Here is a 17,222-nt window from a genome sequence, read left to right on the forward strand (position 1 = left end):
GAGCCCACTGTGAGGGCAATGTGATTTAGCACCACGCAACCATACGCCATCACCTCGCCGCATCCAGCCAGCGCAGAGGCAGGTACAATAAAAACCCTATGCAAAGGAGTTTTAAGGAAAGGTGTTGGAAACGCAAGTCCCTGCAATGTGGCCTGGCTCCGAAATGAGTGTGGCACCGGAGGGACAGCGCTGCTCCTTGCATGCATCATTTCCATGGCAACGGCAGCTTTCACCTCCCCATCTCTTCCCTGGCTGGAAGCCCTGCAGTGCTTTGTGCTGAGACTGCAAAGAGGGGAAACCATCTCCCTCACCAGCAACGCTGGGGATAGCAGCAAGCAGCCCAGGAACAAAAGCCTTGTCTTCATCAACAATATGGGGTCTTGGGAGGAGGGATGTTGAGCTGAAAGGATGGACTTCCTTTTCTGACGGGAAACAGTACTTCCTCCGATGTGCAAGAGTGCACGCTCACTTCCCAGAGCTGCACAGCATGTGCCTTCCTGGTTTGAACAGAATTGCCAGCTTTGGTTTGCTCTGACAGAGCTCCAGAAGGAGAAACATGCACCATGAGAGGTGAGAAATTCAAGTGCTGCTTCCACACAGGGATCCCTGTGCACATTAAGATGGAGGTTGACCAGAGGCTGGCAAATCCTCCCCATCACCAGGAAGCCTGGCTCCATGTGCAGTCAGGAACCTGTGTGAGAGCAAAACCTTAAAGGTCAGGTCTGAGCCAAAGCTGCCTCTGCCCAGCACCAGCTCAGCCTGTAAACACACACAGAGAAGGCATCCATAGGGTGGCTTGAGCGGCGTTATTCCTTGGCTAATTTAAACTTTTCCTCCACTCTGCTGCTTGTGATATTAAGATTCAAGCCCTGGCCACCTAACTAGGAGCCAAACTTCACACCACACAGCTGGAGCCCTGGCAGATGGTGCAGGCTCATCTGCATGCTCTCTGTGCAGCCCTTCACTCACAGAAGGCAAACAGCAGCTCTGCCCATTGCTCTGGCCACAATTAGCTGCACTTTGGTCCCTCCAAGGTGCAAATGACTGGAGCTACAGGTGAGATGCATAAGCAGTGACATGGGTATATCCAGAACTCTTCTTACTATTGAGCTCAGCAAACACATATACAGCCAAAATGAAGGCTTCCAGCTGGTTCCCATCACTTATTTCACAATACATCCATAGCTGGCCCAAATACAAATCAACCTCTCTGCAAGATTTAAAGGAAAGCCTGAGAGTATCAACATGAATTCTCAAAGCAAGACAAAAGATCCAGGTGACGGAGCACAGAAAGAGCATGGGTCCACCATCTGGTCCTCCCCTCCCCACCCTTGAAGAGCCTTGAGGTTTCAGGAGAGGCACATTTTGACCTTTCCCTTTCCACACTTCCCCTCACTTCAGGTTCAGCTGTGCAAGTGCAGTCCTTCCAACCAGAGAGGGACTCCTTCCAGGTTCAGTCATCACTACCACCAAGTCCATCAGAGTCACTGCTAGCAAAGCTGATGCATCCTCTCCAACCTCTGTAGAGTTCCCCAGATTAGCCCTTTCCTCCCTAAGGGCAACAGTTTCCTGCAAGCAAGAGCATTAACTGAAATTCTTCATTATGGGCAGAGAAGAGATAGCTGGAATACAAAGAACTGCTGCAGTTGATGCTGTGAGACACCACATCCTGCAATCTGAATTCCTCACCCTCCACTTCAAATCCTAAAGTCATTCAAGACTTCTAAGAAGAGCACTAAGCTACTCAGCAGATTTTCAGCTAATGAATCAACACAAGCTGTCCAGGAAACCAGAAATCCAGCCCGCTGGAATGCTGAGACTCCAGGGAGGGGGGACAGGCAGTACACTAGGAAGGAAATGAAACAGCAAACCAGAAGGAAAGGAACATTTCAGTACTGACCCTTCTCACCACACTTACTGTGCTGCATTACATATTTTAGGGGGAAAAAGCAACTTTTGCACATGGAAGTGTTCATGTTGTTCAAGCCTGAATTTTGTTCTGTGGTGCTGACATATGTACATTTTGAAAACAACTCCTTTTTTGCATGAACAGTGAGGAAAAATGAATGACTTAAACATGAATCAACATTGCCACCTAGTGACTGGCAAACCTCCTCGCTCCTGACACTTGAAATCCATCAGAACCACGTTTCTTTCCCAAATGCTAGAGAGAGATGTTAGCAAAACATATTTTGGAGATCTCAAATGGAATTGTTCATCTTTCATAAGCAGCTTTCTCCCCCCGCTAAGTTCGATTTTCCACTACAAAATGCAACTTCAACTTCTTCGGACAACAGAATTTGACTTCCTATTAATTCCTCACTACAGGCAAACAGTCAATACGAGAACACTAAGCTGTGGCAGCTACAAGCATAAGGTTAATGCACTCAAGAGGAATTGCAGTGATTAGCAGCAACCTCTGCTGGGGGACAGGCAGTTCCCTCAGTGTCACATGAGAATTCATTGTTGTGGCTAAAGTTGTGCAAGGGACCTTGTAGCTTCAGTGCTAAACACTGATATGGTACAGCCTCAGCTCACTGGCACCAGACGTAAGCAGGGTTCTGTGTATATTCAGGAGACTGGGAAACGTATTTCCTCGCTTCTATTTTTCGCCCAGAACAGATGGTGCAGAAGCAGCAAGTTTTCCCTGCTCCATCCCCCCACTGGGCCTGGCAATTCTCCTGTTATGGCCATTAGCAGATTTTGAGGGAAGCACAAAGATCTTCTTGCCCTTTGAATGGCTCCTGTTTCAGTGAGCTCTTCTAACAAGTTCTTTGTCACTTCCAACTGAATCTATATTCAGGTGACAGCATAAAGGAAAAATGCAGATGCTAATTCCCTTTAGGGTAGCACATAAGGTTGTTTCAGCTTATTTTCCAGAAGTTTCATTAGATAAAAGATTAGTTTGGTTTTATCTCTTTTAAGCACTCAGCTCCCTGTCCACCTAAAACATTTCTGTATGCGTAAGACAGCAACTTACAGCATCCATAAGCTTTTTAGCCAACATCTCACTAGGAAAGAAAGGAATATTGGTGTCTTTATCAGAGTGCCCTGAAATTCATCTGTCCAGCCACACACTTGTATAGAACATCAGTAGGATCCAGCATTTTGACTGCTGCCCCATGCAGCCACATTAGATATCCATCCTGCTCCTAGGAAGTGTGGGTTGTCCTCCCAGCTCTCCTGCCCAACACTCTAGAAGAGACCAAATGGCAAATATCCCCCAGTTACCTTTCTGCAGCGGGGATTAGGGCAGCTGAACCGCTTCACGTCGTGGTCCAGTAGAGCCGGGAAGTTACAGAACGGACACCTACAGCCCAAAAGAAGATGCCATCATTGCAGAGTGCCAAAGGTATCTTTGCTGAAAGGGGATTCAGTCAAATAGTTCTGTGGCAGTTAATAAGGCCGCCAACCAAATGCCTGTCACCAGGATGTGCTGACTACTGCCTTTTTTGCTCATATTTCTTCAGTCGCTCACAGTCAAAATATTTTATGCTCAGCACTGCTTTTGACCATGTAATTTAGAAGATCAGCACAAAGCTGGCAAGCAAGTCTTAAGGGAGATGAGCCTATTGAATTTTAATCTGCTCCTAGTCAAAGGCACACCAACCTGAATAAAGAGAGGTTTGGAAAGGCAGAAGCCTGAATGTATAACACAGCTCTGAAAGCTCCCTATCTCACAGTCAGCACACGTTTAGGGTTTCAGGGAACAGTTTTATACAATACAAAGTGTACAAAAGTCTGCATCCTCTGCTGGACGCTTACCTGACAAGCTCATCTGCACAGGCAGCAGCCACCTCCTCCTTAGCTTTCCGCTCATAGTATTTATTGAGGATGTTCTCTGGAAGCACCTTCTCCAGCTCACTGGTGGGGAATGAACATGTGCAACTGCCTTCCATGCAGCTGAGCTCTGACTAGGGTTGGAAGGAGAGAGCTCGGGTTCAGCATGATACTAGCAAAAAGCAAGACTTGGTACCCAGAACATTTCCAAATGCACCCGTGCAGAGCCTTGCTTAGAGAGAATAGGGCTTAAGTTAGCAGATGACTGCCAGAGAAGGGGTTTGCTATGGAAAGAGCAAGACTAGTTAAACAAATCAGGCCTCAAACAGACACTGAGCATGAAGATGGTGTTGATAGCTGGGATCACAGTTCACTTAAAGTCCCCTGTGACCATATAACAGCCCGTTATTACAGTCTCTGTTGAGAACTAGCACTCTGCTCACAAACAGGATGTTGCATTCTTTTCAATGTGGTCATATCAAATACAGCTGCCAGTTTATATGTTTACATGAAATATAGATCCCAGACTACAAATGCATCCCACAGTTTCATCATCATATCTCAAGGCAAAGGAGCATGCACGTCTCACAGCAGGTTAATGACTTGTTTATAGCTCAGCTGAGTACCAGGATAATTGCTCGCTAAACTGGACACTAAGAAGGTTCGTAGCATCATAGAGGAACCAACTCCCAAATTAAGTTGGGATCACAGTGATGTTATGTAGGACAAACAATCTCAGGTAGGAAGAGACTGGCCAAGTCAGACAAGAGTGTTCTCTGCGCAGAGAGTGGTTTATTAAGAAGAAAACAAACCCCAGATGAATGCAAGTTATTGTCACTATGAATAGTGTGGAAGGTTTTCCTAATAATCCCAGTTGCTCAGCATAGAGCACAGATGATGGTTAGCAAAAGTGAAATCCTATTCAAAGATCTCACTTTGATGGAGAGACTGACCTGTTGGATTTGGATTTCAGGACACAATTCCATTCAACTATTTCCTGGGAAGCGCAGTTACATCCAATTTAAGCAACGACGCTACGCAAACAGCACTGTGATCTCCCAACAGCAATTTACCCATTTGCCCCTCATCCAGGTGGGAAATTCTTACCTTCCCAGAGCCAAAGACTGCCTCCTGAGCGTATTTAATTAGGCACTCCTTGCAGAACAAGTGACCATCTGCACACTGAGTCAGCTTCTCAAACGCAAAGTCCTCGTAACAACAGCGGCACTCTATCATCTGCCCATCCTGCAGCCATAAAGAGGTATTGGCATCAGCAGCAGCCCATCAATAGCTATAGCAATATACAGACACACACAGCTGCAAGCCAGAAGCAATGCCAGCATTCACTCTAAAAAGAGCCACAGATGTGCACCATTCAATTAGTTACCCTGTTTGGTGGTCAAAACTCACTAAGTACAACCAGAAACTCAGTTTTAAGGAACTTACTATCTACATGACCTGCTTAACAGGGTTCTTAAAAGCTACAGAAGACATGGTGTTTAATAGTTCTTAGCTCACAGGCAGAGAAGCACTTCGGGTTCAGGAAGGTGTAATCCCAGGGAAGCAGCATTCCCACCATTTATATGGGGAAAAGCAGCTTCGGGTCGGTTGCCCTCTAAAGGAACATTCACCCATGTGCTTGGAGAGACCTTGTCTTGGCCTCTTCACTGCAGGGGTGAAGAAGCTTGCCTCTTAAAAAGGAAGTATGCCCACATCTTCAAAGGTCCAACATCTCCAACGTTTGAAGGACACAGGCATGGAGAATGACAGGGTAATCCACAGCTGCTCAACTTTTCTCTCTTTGCTTAAAGAAGACCCAATTTTCAGGTTTTTAAAGAGTCCTTCCTGCAGATGAGGAAGACCTTTCCCCTGGCAGAGCTTCAACAGCATCATCTCTGTTTTAAACAGCCATAATGGTGGTAGCAAGTGCAAACCAGGTACTATTCTATTGCAGTGTTTGTTCTGGCCAGTAAAGATACAAGCAGCAGCTAACTGAATTACTAGAGATCATTACATGCATCAATACTGTCTTGCTGGACTCAGCTCTTATCTACCTTTTCTAAAAGCCAGCCAAGACACACACTGCAGGTTCTGCCAGCTCAGCAAAAGCAGCACAGTACAAATGCAGCTTCAGGAAAGCTCCATTTCAGAAGCCAAAAGAGTCTGTGCAGTATTAAGTGGAAAACAGTGTCTATGCATAAGCTGAACTCAGACGACATTATAGATACTGACCTTCTGATACTGCTCCTCATTCATCTGCAGAGCAAGGAGGAAGTCTGCATGCTGTAAGAAAGATGTGCATCTGTATTTACAGCATAGATAAAGCAAATTTCCAGCCTCTACACTCTTTTACATTATCTCAGGACTTAGAAACCACCATAAAAAGCTCCCTGTCTGCTTACAGCATCACTGAGCCCATCCTTCCAATCCATTAAGCTATTTATGATTCAGCTAAAACAGATGGGAGAAGCAAAGGATCAAGAACAAAGACCCGAATTCTGTATTATGGAGAGCTGCTGGTTCAGGTTTCCAGGGGCAGAGATGATCTCACCCAATGGACCCCTCCAAAGAAAGCCCCAAGGAACATTAGCTTTGTGTTTAAAAGGAGACACAATCCATCTGCCTAAAAGACAATGATCTTTAAAGAAAGGACTGTAGGTGCAGAGCTGTAAATTCAGTCTTTCCTCAGACTAGAGGGGAAGACATCAGTGAGTGTTGCAGTGTTCTGCTTCGAAACACATGGCCCTCAGCACAGGACAAGATGTTCTGGAGATACAGGACTGCCAACCTGTGGAAGGCAGAGTGAGTGGACAGACTGCCTTGGGCCTGGTCATTATTCACCACCAACACTAAGTTGTAATTACAAGGCCTAAAGCAGCAGAGAAGCCTGCTAACAATTAAGAGGAGGAATTAGTTAGCAGAGCTTTTACTGCTTTCTAGCAAAAAAGGTCCAGAACAGTGTTTGCAAAAGCAGCAGATAAGTATTTAAGTAAATAAGAAACTCTGTGCTTGGCTTTTTTCCTTCAAAAATCAGTTACTTGGGAAAAGTCATACATGTAACACATAGTAAAGGGGCAAAGGTAGTCAGTTATTCAGTATTTTGATCAATGTTTGAACTGCTCCAAGAGGCAGATTTCATGTTTAGGGCCAAGACCTCTACAGCAGTTGAAGTTGTTTGCACCATGAGATCAAAGCAGCTCCTACCACTCACCTCTGCCATCTCTTTAACTTTCTGCTCATAGAATTCCTGCTCCCGCAGCACCAGTGGGAGGAGGGAGCACTTGTCATAGGACCTCCAGTGCCGCCTCTTGTTCTCCAGGAAGAACATGCGCTTCTTAATTTTCACATCCCCTAAAGCAGAGTTAAAGGCACAATGAAATGGGATGGAGCAGCCAGAACTATGCTTAAATCCTTCTTTCTCCACGCATCACACTCAGCATCTCAAACAACACTGCACCAAGCAGAAGTACTAATGAAGAGCATCTCCAAAATTGATACCAGACATTGACAGCAACATCTGTTTTGGGACCACATTGCTTTTCAAGAACAGCACTTTCTGCTGCAAGCCAGTTCTGCTTAGAATAATGATGTGGAGAGCACAACACATACAACTTGCTGTTTACCTTGCTCAAATTTGAAGTCTATATATGAATACTGATTCATCTCTTTCTTCCTTTTCCGTTTCCCACTGGTTTCGGTAGACAGCTCCTGCCATTTTTTGATAGCATCTGAAAAGGCCTAGAAAACAACACACAGACTTAAATCCTGTGTTCCTGGAAGAAAGCAGAAATACAGACTTCAAATCAGTTCAAAGCACAGTTCAAACATGTGCATAATGCTTATCCAAAACCGGACAGCCAAACACTCCATATAGAGGCAAGTATAGCTCTTTACTTTGCTCACCTTGTCCTGTTATGTACTCATAAAGCAATCATTCCATAAATCCAAAATAGCTGAATGATACTTCACACCACCTATTGTGTAAAGCTATTTAAACTCCATCTGGTGTCCACTCTGAGGCAATGGAATGGTTTGGCTTTTTAGTTAAAAAAATGAAGCTCAAATACTCAAGCAAATTAAGGGACAAGGAATTTTTGTTTAAGTGCTGGAATAGTAGAGAAAGAAGCTCAAGCAAGAGGAGGATAACAGAGTAGATCCAAGTCAAATGCTCGAAGCCACATTTACATTCAGGTGGTTGATACATAAACCAAGTGTCTCTGCAGCTTCATGACAGTGAAATGAGGAATAAAGGACTCATTCCACAAGTCATCATAAAAAGAAGCAGGACAGTGAGATTTGAGCTTCTTTTCAACTCCATGCGATCAGTTAACTAATAGCAGCAGTTAAATGTTAAATGTTTGAAGATTTAGCTAAAAGTCTAGGCTTTACTGACAATTATATGACACTTCAGCAGCAATGTATGGGAACACTTCTCAGTTTAATGCATCACCTCCCATCAACTAGCCAGTTCTGTCAGAGAGAAGTAAAACCTTCCTGCAGCATTCTGTCTGACCAATATATTCTGCAAGTCTCTACTCAATGGATTAATACTTCTTAAAAGGAAAGGAAGAGCATTAAAAAGCCCATAACCACATGCTAGCAGATGGTGGAGTGAGGCAAAAAGACATGGCACTGCTCTGCAGAGATGAGGGAGGTAACCCTAGGAAAGGAAACAGACTTGAACTGGAGAACCTTTCGTGTGATTGCATAGTGTCCCTTGAGTTCACGTAGTGCCCACTTAATGTCTTGGCTGCTCAGCATTTTGAAGTCTGCCATAAGGAGGTCAGCTGCCTGAATAAAGCACCGCTGATCGAGTGGGGCAAGATTGAAGAAGTCAAAGTAGTCCACTTTAGGCACCTAAGGAGAAAATGCAACAGATGTAAGAAGGCTGCTATAAGAACACAAACCACTCTTTCAGTCATCAGGGCCTTCTGCAAGACCACCCCAAATTCAAGTTACGTGGCACCCAATTCTGAGCATCTATTTAAGCATCAGCTCAGAGCACAGCATGGGTGTGAAGCCTTCTGGTCTATACACTTGTGTGGGTAACCTGCCCTGAGCTGCACCGTGCTGCAGCTCTGCTCCTAGTAGGACCCACACCACACAGTTTAAAGCCATTGTGCATGGCTGCATGAGATAGCGAAGAGAGGATGCATTTAGGTTACTATAAAGGGTGAACATCTTTACTGGCTTCAGGTTGAGAGATGTTTCCTAGAGTAGAAAGAGTTTAACACCTATTTGATATTTCCATCTCTCTCAGGCCACACACAGCTATTTCAATACACTCAAAGCAGCTCAGCGAGAATTTATTGTCAAATGGACTTTAAAATACATAAATAAATAGAAAAATCAAGAAGCTGTAGGGAGATTTGCAGTTAGGAGGCTAAAAGGCAATGCCTGAGGCCACACAGGAGAGACCTGTGGGCCAAGTCTACTTCATGTGACAGAATGATCATGGAATTCTTGTATGAGATATCAAAATGAACACTTCAGATGGGGTGGCTCAACCAGGCACTCTACGAATATGCATTAATAGAACCAGACATTCCAAGCTCCACACAGGATGAACAGACTGGATGAGAGGCATGCTGTAGATGAGGATACTCTCACTTGCCTTTGTCTCATCTTGGCTGGGAAGCAGGCTGCTGCTGGGATTTAAAACCACTCTGCCTTCCTTCTTTGGGTAATCTGGATTTTCCAGAAGAAAGTTACAAAGTCTGAAAAAAGAAATATAGTTACTTGAGGGTTTGGGAGCTCAGGCTCATTCCTCACTTGTCTGATTTTTAGTATCCTATCATTATGAGGCTGGGCAGGCAAGTCCCAGCCTGCCCTGTAAGAACCAAGGGAGGTCCTAGACTGGAGCAAACTGCAAGTAAATGCCTGAGAATTAAAGTAAAGAATGTTTGGCTGTATGACTGTAGAGGGAAAGCAAAGAGATTTGTCTTTCAACAATTAAATTCATACACACAAAGCCTGTATAGATGAGCTTCTAACCAACCTACATCTCTCCAGAGTAGAAGTGAACAATCAGGCTTCCTTCCCTACTCACATCCATGTGAAGTGGTACCTGGACTAAGAGTTAAGGTGTACCAACTTTCTGCTTCTCTGGAATTCACATTATGAAGACCATACAAGAAAGAAAAGTCACAACATCAGCAGTATTAATTGAAATGTGTGGCTGATAGAAATGCATCTGTGGCAAAAGCAGCATAAAACCTTAAAAAACCCAGGAAAGGCTGATGTCTTCCTCAACAAAAGGTTACAGATTCAAATTGGAATTGAAGCCTCTAGTCTCAATCTACTTCCACATTACAGCAGAGACAGAAACATGTTTAAACTGTGTTATCATACAGTATGTACTCTGAATGCAGGTTTCATTGTAATAAAAGCTTGAAATCACACCAGCATTCTCCAACTTCCACTAGAAACTGGGCTAGTGAGAACAACATTCAGAAAATAATCACTAAAACTTGCTGAAAGCAATTGCACACTAACCTGTAAATGCAGCAGACCTGGGGTCCTATCACAAACAACCCTAACTGGCAGGTAAATTGAGTTTCTGGCTTAGGAAAGGCTCCAGCAAGGAGAATAGCCCATTGCTGGAGAGCCACAACTACTTCAGAAGCCCTTTTGAAAGGGAAGCTTGCTAAAGGCTGCCTGAAGCAAGCTTTCACAGCTGATTCTCCACCATCACTAACCAGTGATGTGGTAGCTGGGTCAAGCAACAGAAGCTGTTCCTCAGTTTCCCCAGCTGTAGAATAATATCTTTCTAAAAAGAGCTTGGACAAGCAATTAGCATTTGTAAAACTTCTTGAATGAGAAGGTGCAAGGCTGCAGCAAAGACATAATTGCAGCTGATTCACATTCCTGATGTCAGAAATCAGTCCCTCATTAAGAAATCTGGACTGGTTTGAAGCATTAACCCACTATCAAGGCATGATTACTTTAGCCCTGCTCTCACATTCAAAGCAGAGGCATGTCTTTCTGGTTAATCAGGTATTGACATATTGAGCCAGAAGCTTTTGACTGAGCGTGAATGCTTCTGCACAAAAAAGCTGAAAGGATGATACCCTGCTAAGAGCGGCTCCCACATCTTATCGTGCACATCAGTTGAAAGTTTTTATGATGATCAGTTTGGAAAACAACAAAATTATCTTGGCACTGAGCATTTAATAGCTCCCAGCTCTCCCCCCTCTCATCCTTTTGGTCAAAGATAACTGTTTTAATCCAACAACACAGAAACTTCAAGGAGCTCAAACACAAGGGTGTCAGCTGGGGCTCAGTCAGGATGCATTTGAACTGTTCTGCACGTTGCCATCTCAATGCTGAGGATTTCCAGAGATGTTAACCTCCCGTGTCTGACAATTAGTGAAGTGGCTCCCAGCACACAATGCACGCACACTTGCAGCACTGTTCATTAATATCTGCACCACAGGCCACAGAGCCACTTAAAAGCCTCATCCCTGCCCAAATCCAGCCACCCTTATTTATTGTATTTCAAGCTTGATTCAGCTTGACACACCATGGACATCAAAGAGACCCTGCCAGCGAGGCTGACCAGTGCTTTGACCCATTTGTTCTCACACAAAAGATGCAGTGATAACTCAAAAAGAGAGTTTGGTTAAAGGAATAAAAATATGGAGAAGGAATCTTTATCATCCAGTAAGTGGGTAACGCGCCGCTGAGCAGACACTGTAGACGGCCTACAGGGAAGCCTGTGAGCACCTTTTCATCTCACTGGGTCTGTGGCACACAATGGGAGAGATTGCAGGAGCAGAAGGGAAGGAACACATTAGGATTGGTAGAAGCTAATACTGTGATTTAATTCCATCAGGCTTCACTAAATCCCCCCCAGGACACAGTAACAAGTTTTTTCACACACTCTGTGAGAGGGTCCTGCAGTCATACGTGTAATTTCAACAGCCCCACTGCTCCAAGGAATGGCTCTGCTGGTCTTCTACACACCCAACCCACCCATCTACCTGAGATGCACCAAGTATGTGGTATGGGCACCTGAAAGTTTCTCTCCTGCTGACCACACCACCACTACAGGGAAAGCACTTTCAAAAGACAAGTAAGTAGTAACAGCCTGATGATTTTCTAGCCAAGAAGCCCTACTTTGGAGACACAACTTCGCAGCACAGGCAAAGGCAGCAGAATAGGAAATCCATGCCCAATGCATTGGATCATCCTAACTTCCTTGCCAGTTTACTTATGGTCCAATAACTAATTCCAAGCCTCACGCACTTAAATACTGCTTAATTAGTGCCCCAGTTAATGGGAAAGGGCTTTGCAGTAATACAAGAGAGGGAATACTCTGGCAACCAACACCTATTCTTCATTCTTGTATCACACAATGACTAGTTTCAACATGTTTGAGATAGCAGTGACAGCTGTAGAGACAAAAAACACAGAGAGAGGGGCCACCAAGCATCAGACACAAGTGATTTACTTCAAACCACTCTCCCCTCTGCGTTGCTGGTGCCAACACAAGTGGGAAAGCAACAGTCCTCACTCTGATTTTCCATTCCTTTTATTGCCCTTCTTGGCTCATGTTTCTGCTTAATTTGACCAAAATTGGTCTCTTAACAGAGATCTAGAACCAATCCTACCAGCCCTTAAATGCGTTTGTTCTCTTCTAGCTGCAAAAAGTGATGTGAGAGAACTCAAACAGTACCACTGCTACTGGATTAAGCCAACATGATGACAATAAATAAGGGAGTCCAAACCAGTGTCATCTTTACCTGGAAAAGGCCAAAAGACAGTGAAATGAAGAAGTAGGAACTCTTTTCTCCAACTCAAAACTCACCAATCCACTTTCTTACTATGTTTTATAGACATCACCTTAACACCTTAATCCTGACACTCGCCCTTTTTAAGAACCCTAGTAATAGTTAAGAAGAAATTGTATGTAATCTTTAAATAAGCAAATGATCTTAAAAGCAGAGAAGCTGCAGCACAATGTCAGAATTAAAGAGAATTTAAGAAAAGCTCCATTAGAAGGAAAAATCCCAACAAATTCCCTGCTCTTTGGCACTATCAACTCAGTGCTGATTCCCAGCCTGGGTATGCTTTAGAACAGTGTCACTGGCAGGTGGGGAAATGGAAGTGTGACTGCAGCCAACTTGTTGTACAATACACCCTGGCTCTTAGCTCTATACTTACACATTTAAGTCACAGCAGTTCTTGATGATGATGAGCTCTTCAATGTAGTCCTCCTTCACGTCTGGGAATCTTGCTTCCTACAGCAGGAAAAGGTACAGGTTATGGAGGTATTAGAGGAGCTGTGTAGCACAACCTAGTGAACAGCACCAAAGACACAGATTTAAGGGTGTATCTAGCACACTCCTGAGACAAGGGCCAAAACAGATTTCAAGAGACCATTTCTATCCACCCAGCATAGATACTGCAAGCTGCTGGCTTTCCTTTGCCCCACAGGATGATTGCTAACAGCTCTTTCTCACAAGAAGAATCTGAGTAGTGATGTCAGGCATGAGCAGCTGGCCTGACAAGTGATACAGGCTCGATGGAAGGAGGCAAGGCATGTAGGTATGATCTACAACACAAGAAAAGCTAATATTTACCTCCAGACAGAAGATTAAGGAGTTCCAGACTGTGTGCTGAAATACAACATTCCGAAGGCAAAGGAAAAAAGTCAACACTGTGTATACCCACCCAAAAGCACCCAGACACATTAGCAACAAGATCAGACCAGACAATAGACCTTTCCTGGCATTTCTGTGCAAGCTTTCCCAGCATTAGCCTCATAGCAAAGAGCACCCTTTGCTGTTCTCGTTGGGTTTCTGTACAGGTATTGCAACTGATTGCACCAGATGGATTCTGCTTTGCAAGACTGGACTGGTCGGGGTTGTCAAGCAGCCCTGACAATGCAAGAGTTTCTACTTACCCATCTCGAATCAAGTCACTCACCAACAAGGTCTGCCTTGGAAAGAACTGAATTTAGTTGGACTGGTACTTTAAGAATATTTTCCTCAACCCCAGTTGTCCAAAATAGAATGAGACAGGATGTGGATGGAAGACTTGGAGGGGATAAGAGTGGAGGTGTAAGATACAGATGCAGTGAAATACACTTGTTTGCAAAGTAAGTATTCATAAGGCATCAAGAGAGATCCTTCCTCCCTTGCAGTCAAGGGGAGGAGTGTGCACTGGAGGGGATAACATTAGAAATGTGAAGCATCACCACATCTTTGTTTTGCTTTTAAATATACAGAAGCTGCTGAGTGTCCCAGAGGTTAAGGAATACCCTTCCTGGTGGTCCCATTCTTGTGGCTAGTGCTCCCCAAGCTCAGCTTTACATGCAGAGTCAGAAAGGACCGCGTGGAGTTAACTTCTAAGAGTGGTTAGCAGTTAGTGTCTCTCTTGCTCCTTTAGCTCTACATCCATTCCTAAGCAGCTCTGTAGTGTTGGGTTAGGAATCAACCAGACAAGAACAAACTCAGCAGAACTGAGAGGGCAGTAGCCTTTGAAAGGAACAGGCTCATGTTATTTCACCTCAGTGCACCCTTGAGACCCTGCCATCAACTCCGCTAAATCTCGCTGGCCAAGAGCACATCCCAAAGCAAACAGTGCCCTCAAGATTCACATCCTCTCAACACTCCTGGCACGGTGCTGGGGTTAGTCTTTCAAACCAGAGTTTCCCAAGACAGTTCATTGCATGCTCCTCACCTGCTGCATAGCTGAGTCTCAGCCAAAACGAAGAGGATTTGCAGCTGAAGTCAACAGGGCTGCGCTTAGAGCATGTGAAACGCTACACACCTTGAAAAACCTGTCTGGGAATACCATGCACACAGAAGGCAAACAAGCCCTGGGAATACTTACTGTCTCTCTGATGAGCTGTGCAGTGAGGTCCTGGTCCTGCCCAGCAGCTCCTTGTTCTGGAACATTACTGGAGCCAAGTTCCTGGCAGCCCTGTGCAGGGAATGCCGGACCTGGCTGCTCATTGTCTACTGCTGCCTGCGGACCCGTTTCTTCTGGTGGATGTGCTGGCTGGGGGGAAGCAGGACCTGGAATCCCATCCTGCTGTGGTTCAGGTCGGGGGAAGGCTGGCCCAGGAGCCTTCTCTCCATATGCCCTTAAAGATCCTGGGTCTGCTTCAGGCTGCCCTTGCTGTGGAGCACAACTATTTACTACAGCATGTGGCTCTCCTTCCAACGGCTGGACGTATGGGTGATCCAGCTGGCTGTTCTCATGGGTCTCCTGGTCTGCAGGACCTGCATCAGCTGGTTCTCTGAGGTTTTGCTCTACCTCCAAGTCCTCTCCTTGCTGGGCTTCCACCTTTTCTCCCTGTTGTGGTGGAAGGTCTGAATTCTCCAGACTAATGATTTCTTGGTTAACAACAGGCTGTGGGTTTGTTGTTACTGGTGGAAGCAAACTTGGACCAGGCTCCTGGTTACTTGTAAGTTCAAACCCGGGGCCATTAAGCTCTGATGATCTGGACTGCGGCAAAGCAAAGTTCATATTCTCATCCTTGCTTGGGCCAGCGCTGCTCTCCACCACATGGTCATCCTGGTCTCCCTGGCCGGACAGAGTTAGGATCACATCTTGAGGATATGTGCTCCTCAAGGGCTCGGCAGCACTTTTAGATCCTCCTTCTCCCACAGTGTTTGGACACTGCCATTGAGCTGCAGGTCTGATGACATTGGGACGTGGAAGCTGCTGCTGCTTTGGGATCTGAAAAGAAGACAAGAGAAATTAAGTAGGAGTTCTTGTCTGCATGTCAGAATCCTTGCTCCAGATGATCTTTTGCATCTAATCAGATTTCTGATGGGAAACAGATGAAGTCTGTTTAGCAAGGTGCTTAATAAGGCATAAAACTGCAACCCACACATCTTTGTTGCACTGAACTCCAGCCTCAGTCTGTCCCCAGGTGCTAAGAGAACATTGGGCAGAACGGGGCACGCACAGGACTTTCAGAGTGGAATAATCTCCTGAACTCACCTCAGTTCCCATTTCCTTCCCAGCAGAATAGTCTGGGAAGGAGGAACTAACTGCTGGCATATTTGCATTCTTACTGATTTATCTAAACAGCCAGAAACCAAAGCTCAAAGCATTAATCTCTGGCCTTGTTCTTGCCTCTGGCAGACAGGCTGCTGTATGCCAACAGGCTGAATATTCTCGGCTACTGTTTGCAACTAAGAAACAGAAAGGTCAAGTTTGCAACCCATTTTCTCAATGCCTCTGGTTAACTTAACATAAAAGTGGAATATATTCTTCATATAGCTTAGATCTGAAATGAGACACTTAATCAGGATAAGCTAAAGCTTTTGGCCCTCCTCTATGTGACCGTCTGTGCCAGTGGAAAGGTTTATCAGGTGGGCTGGCTTCATAAATATGCAAGAATACAAGTGCCTGCAACAGCCCAACAAGAATCTGAATAAAGGGATATAAAACAAGGTCAAACAAGGCACGGTTTGAAAACCTGCCTCTGAAGGAGCATCACATCCTTTTATGAAGCTCTCCATCTTTCTAGATCTCGACAGATAACTTGACAGAAGCTACAGCCTTTGTTAATTAGAACTTCAAATACAATAGAGTTTAACAGTCTGGTTCTCCCCTCCTGTGCCCAAAATATGACTTAAACAGAGCCAGCAAAACGCCATCGCTTCAACATCCACTTCAGACAGCCAAAGTAAATTACCATAACTGGACAAGACTCAAAGGAACACATCGGATATTTGCAAGAGAGTTGGCTACAAAGGCCATGAATAAAGCAGGGCAAGTACAAGAATGACAAATTACCTCTTCCAAGATGACTACATCATCGTCCTCTTCCTCACGCTGCTGCTCCGCTGGCGCTTCCAGCAAAAAAGGTAATTCTTCATCCGAGGAATCCGATGTCACGATAAGCCCTTCGTACCTGCAGTCTATCCAGTCTGTGGGATATGTGAAGTTAGCTATTTGCTCACAGTAAATAATTGAAATCACAGGGCACGGGCACTGATACATCTGAAAAGCAATCTGCACGTTTGCATTGCAGCAATAGGGAAGAAGCACTCAAAGGTCACTGGTCCCTCTGCAAGTTGCAGTTGTGGCACAGTTACAGCCCTTCCTGCCTCCCTCGGCCCTCTGAGCAAAACCCCGGCACAAACTACAGCTCAGCACAACAGCACATGCATGAAACAGTCACTGACACTTATGTAGAGGTTCTTGTATCCCAAACTTCAGGACAAGTCAAGCTGCTGCAAAAGTTATTCTGCACAAGCCATGCACAGAGCGCTTCCCAGTTTTTGCACAGAAGTCCTGAACTCTCAGTAATTCAGGGATGATGCATTTTCTGTTGTTAACGTGCAGTGCATTCTAGAGGAGAGAGAAGCTCCTCTGAGCAATTCTGTCTCTTCTGAAGGGGCGTGATTTTGCAGGAGTACCTTATGCAAGGCTGAGATGGTGCCCCTGGCTGTGGATGCCGAAGATATCCTGCTATT

At 45.0% G+C, this 17,222-nt stretch overlaps 1 protein-coding gene across 2 annotated transcripts in view; it reads right to left on the reverse strand.

Annotated features, from left to right (window-relative positions):
- The window catches only part of RNF216 (ring finger protein 216), a 79,240-nt gene that overhangs the window by 46,175 nt on the left and 15,843 nt on the right, over positions 1–17,222 (reverse strand). For both annotated transcript variants that reach the window (XM_030483505.1, XM_030483504.1), the window contains exons 4-14: positions 16,540–16,673; positions 14,620–15,471; positions 12,946–13,022; positions 9,395–9,497; positions 8,473–8,637; positions 7,404–7,518; positions 6,992–7,131; positions 6,013–6,063; positions 4,888–5,025; positions 3,766–3,914; positions 3,232–3,310 (exon numbers count right to left, since the gene is read on the reverse strand). In XM_030483505.1, the coding sequence (XP_030339365.1) occupies positions 3,232–3,310; positions 3,766–3,914; positions 4,888–5,025; positions 6,013–6,063; positions 6,992–7,131; positions 7,404–7,518; positions 8,473–8,637; positions 9,395–9,497; positions 12,946–13,022; positions 14,620–15,471; positions 16,540–16,673 (2,003 nt within the window). The remainder of the gene's footprint in view (positions 1–3,231; positions 3,311–3,765; positions 3,915–4,887; positions 5,026–6,012; positions 6,064–6,991; positions 7,132–7,403; positions 7,519–8,472; positions 8,638–9,394; positions 9,498–12,945; positions 13,023–14,619; positions 15,472–16,539; positions 16,674–17,222) is intronic.

Source organism: Strigops habroptila, chromosome 4, assembly GCF_004027225.2.
Source record: "Strigops habroptila isolate Jane chromosome 4, bStrHab1.2.pri, whole genome shotgun sequence".
In the NCBI taxonomy this organism is placed as follows: domain Eukaryota; kingdom Metazoa; phylum Chordata; class Aves; order Psittaciformes; family Psittacidae; genus Strigops; species Strigops habroptila.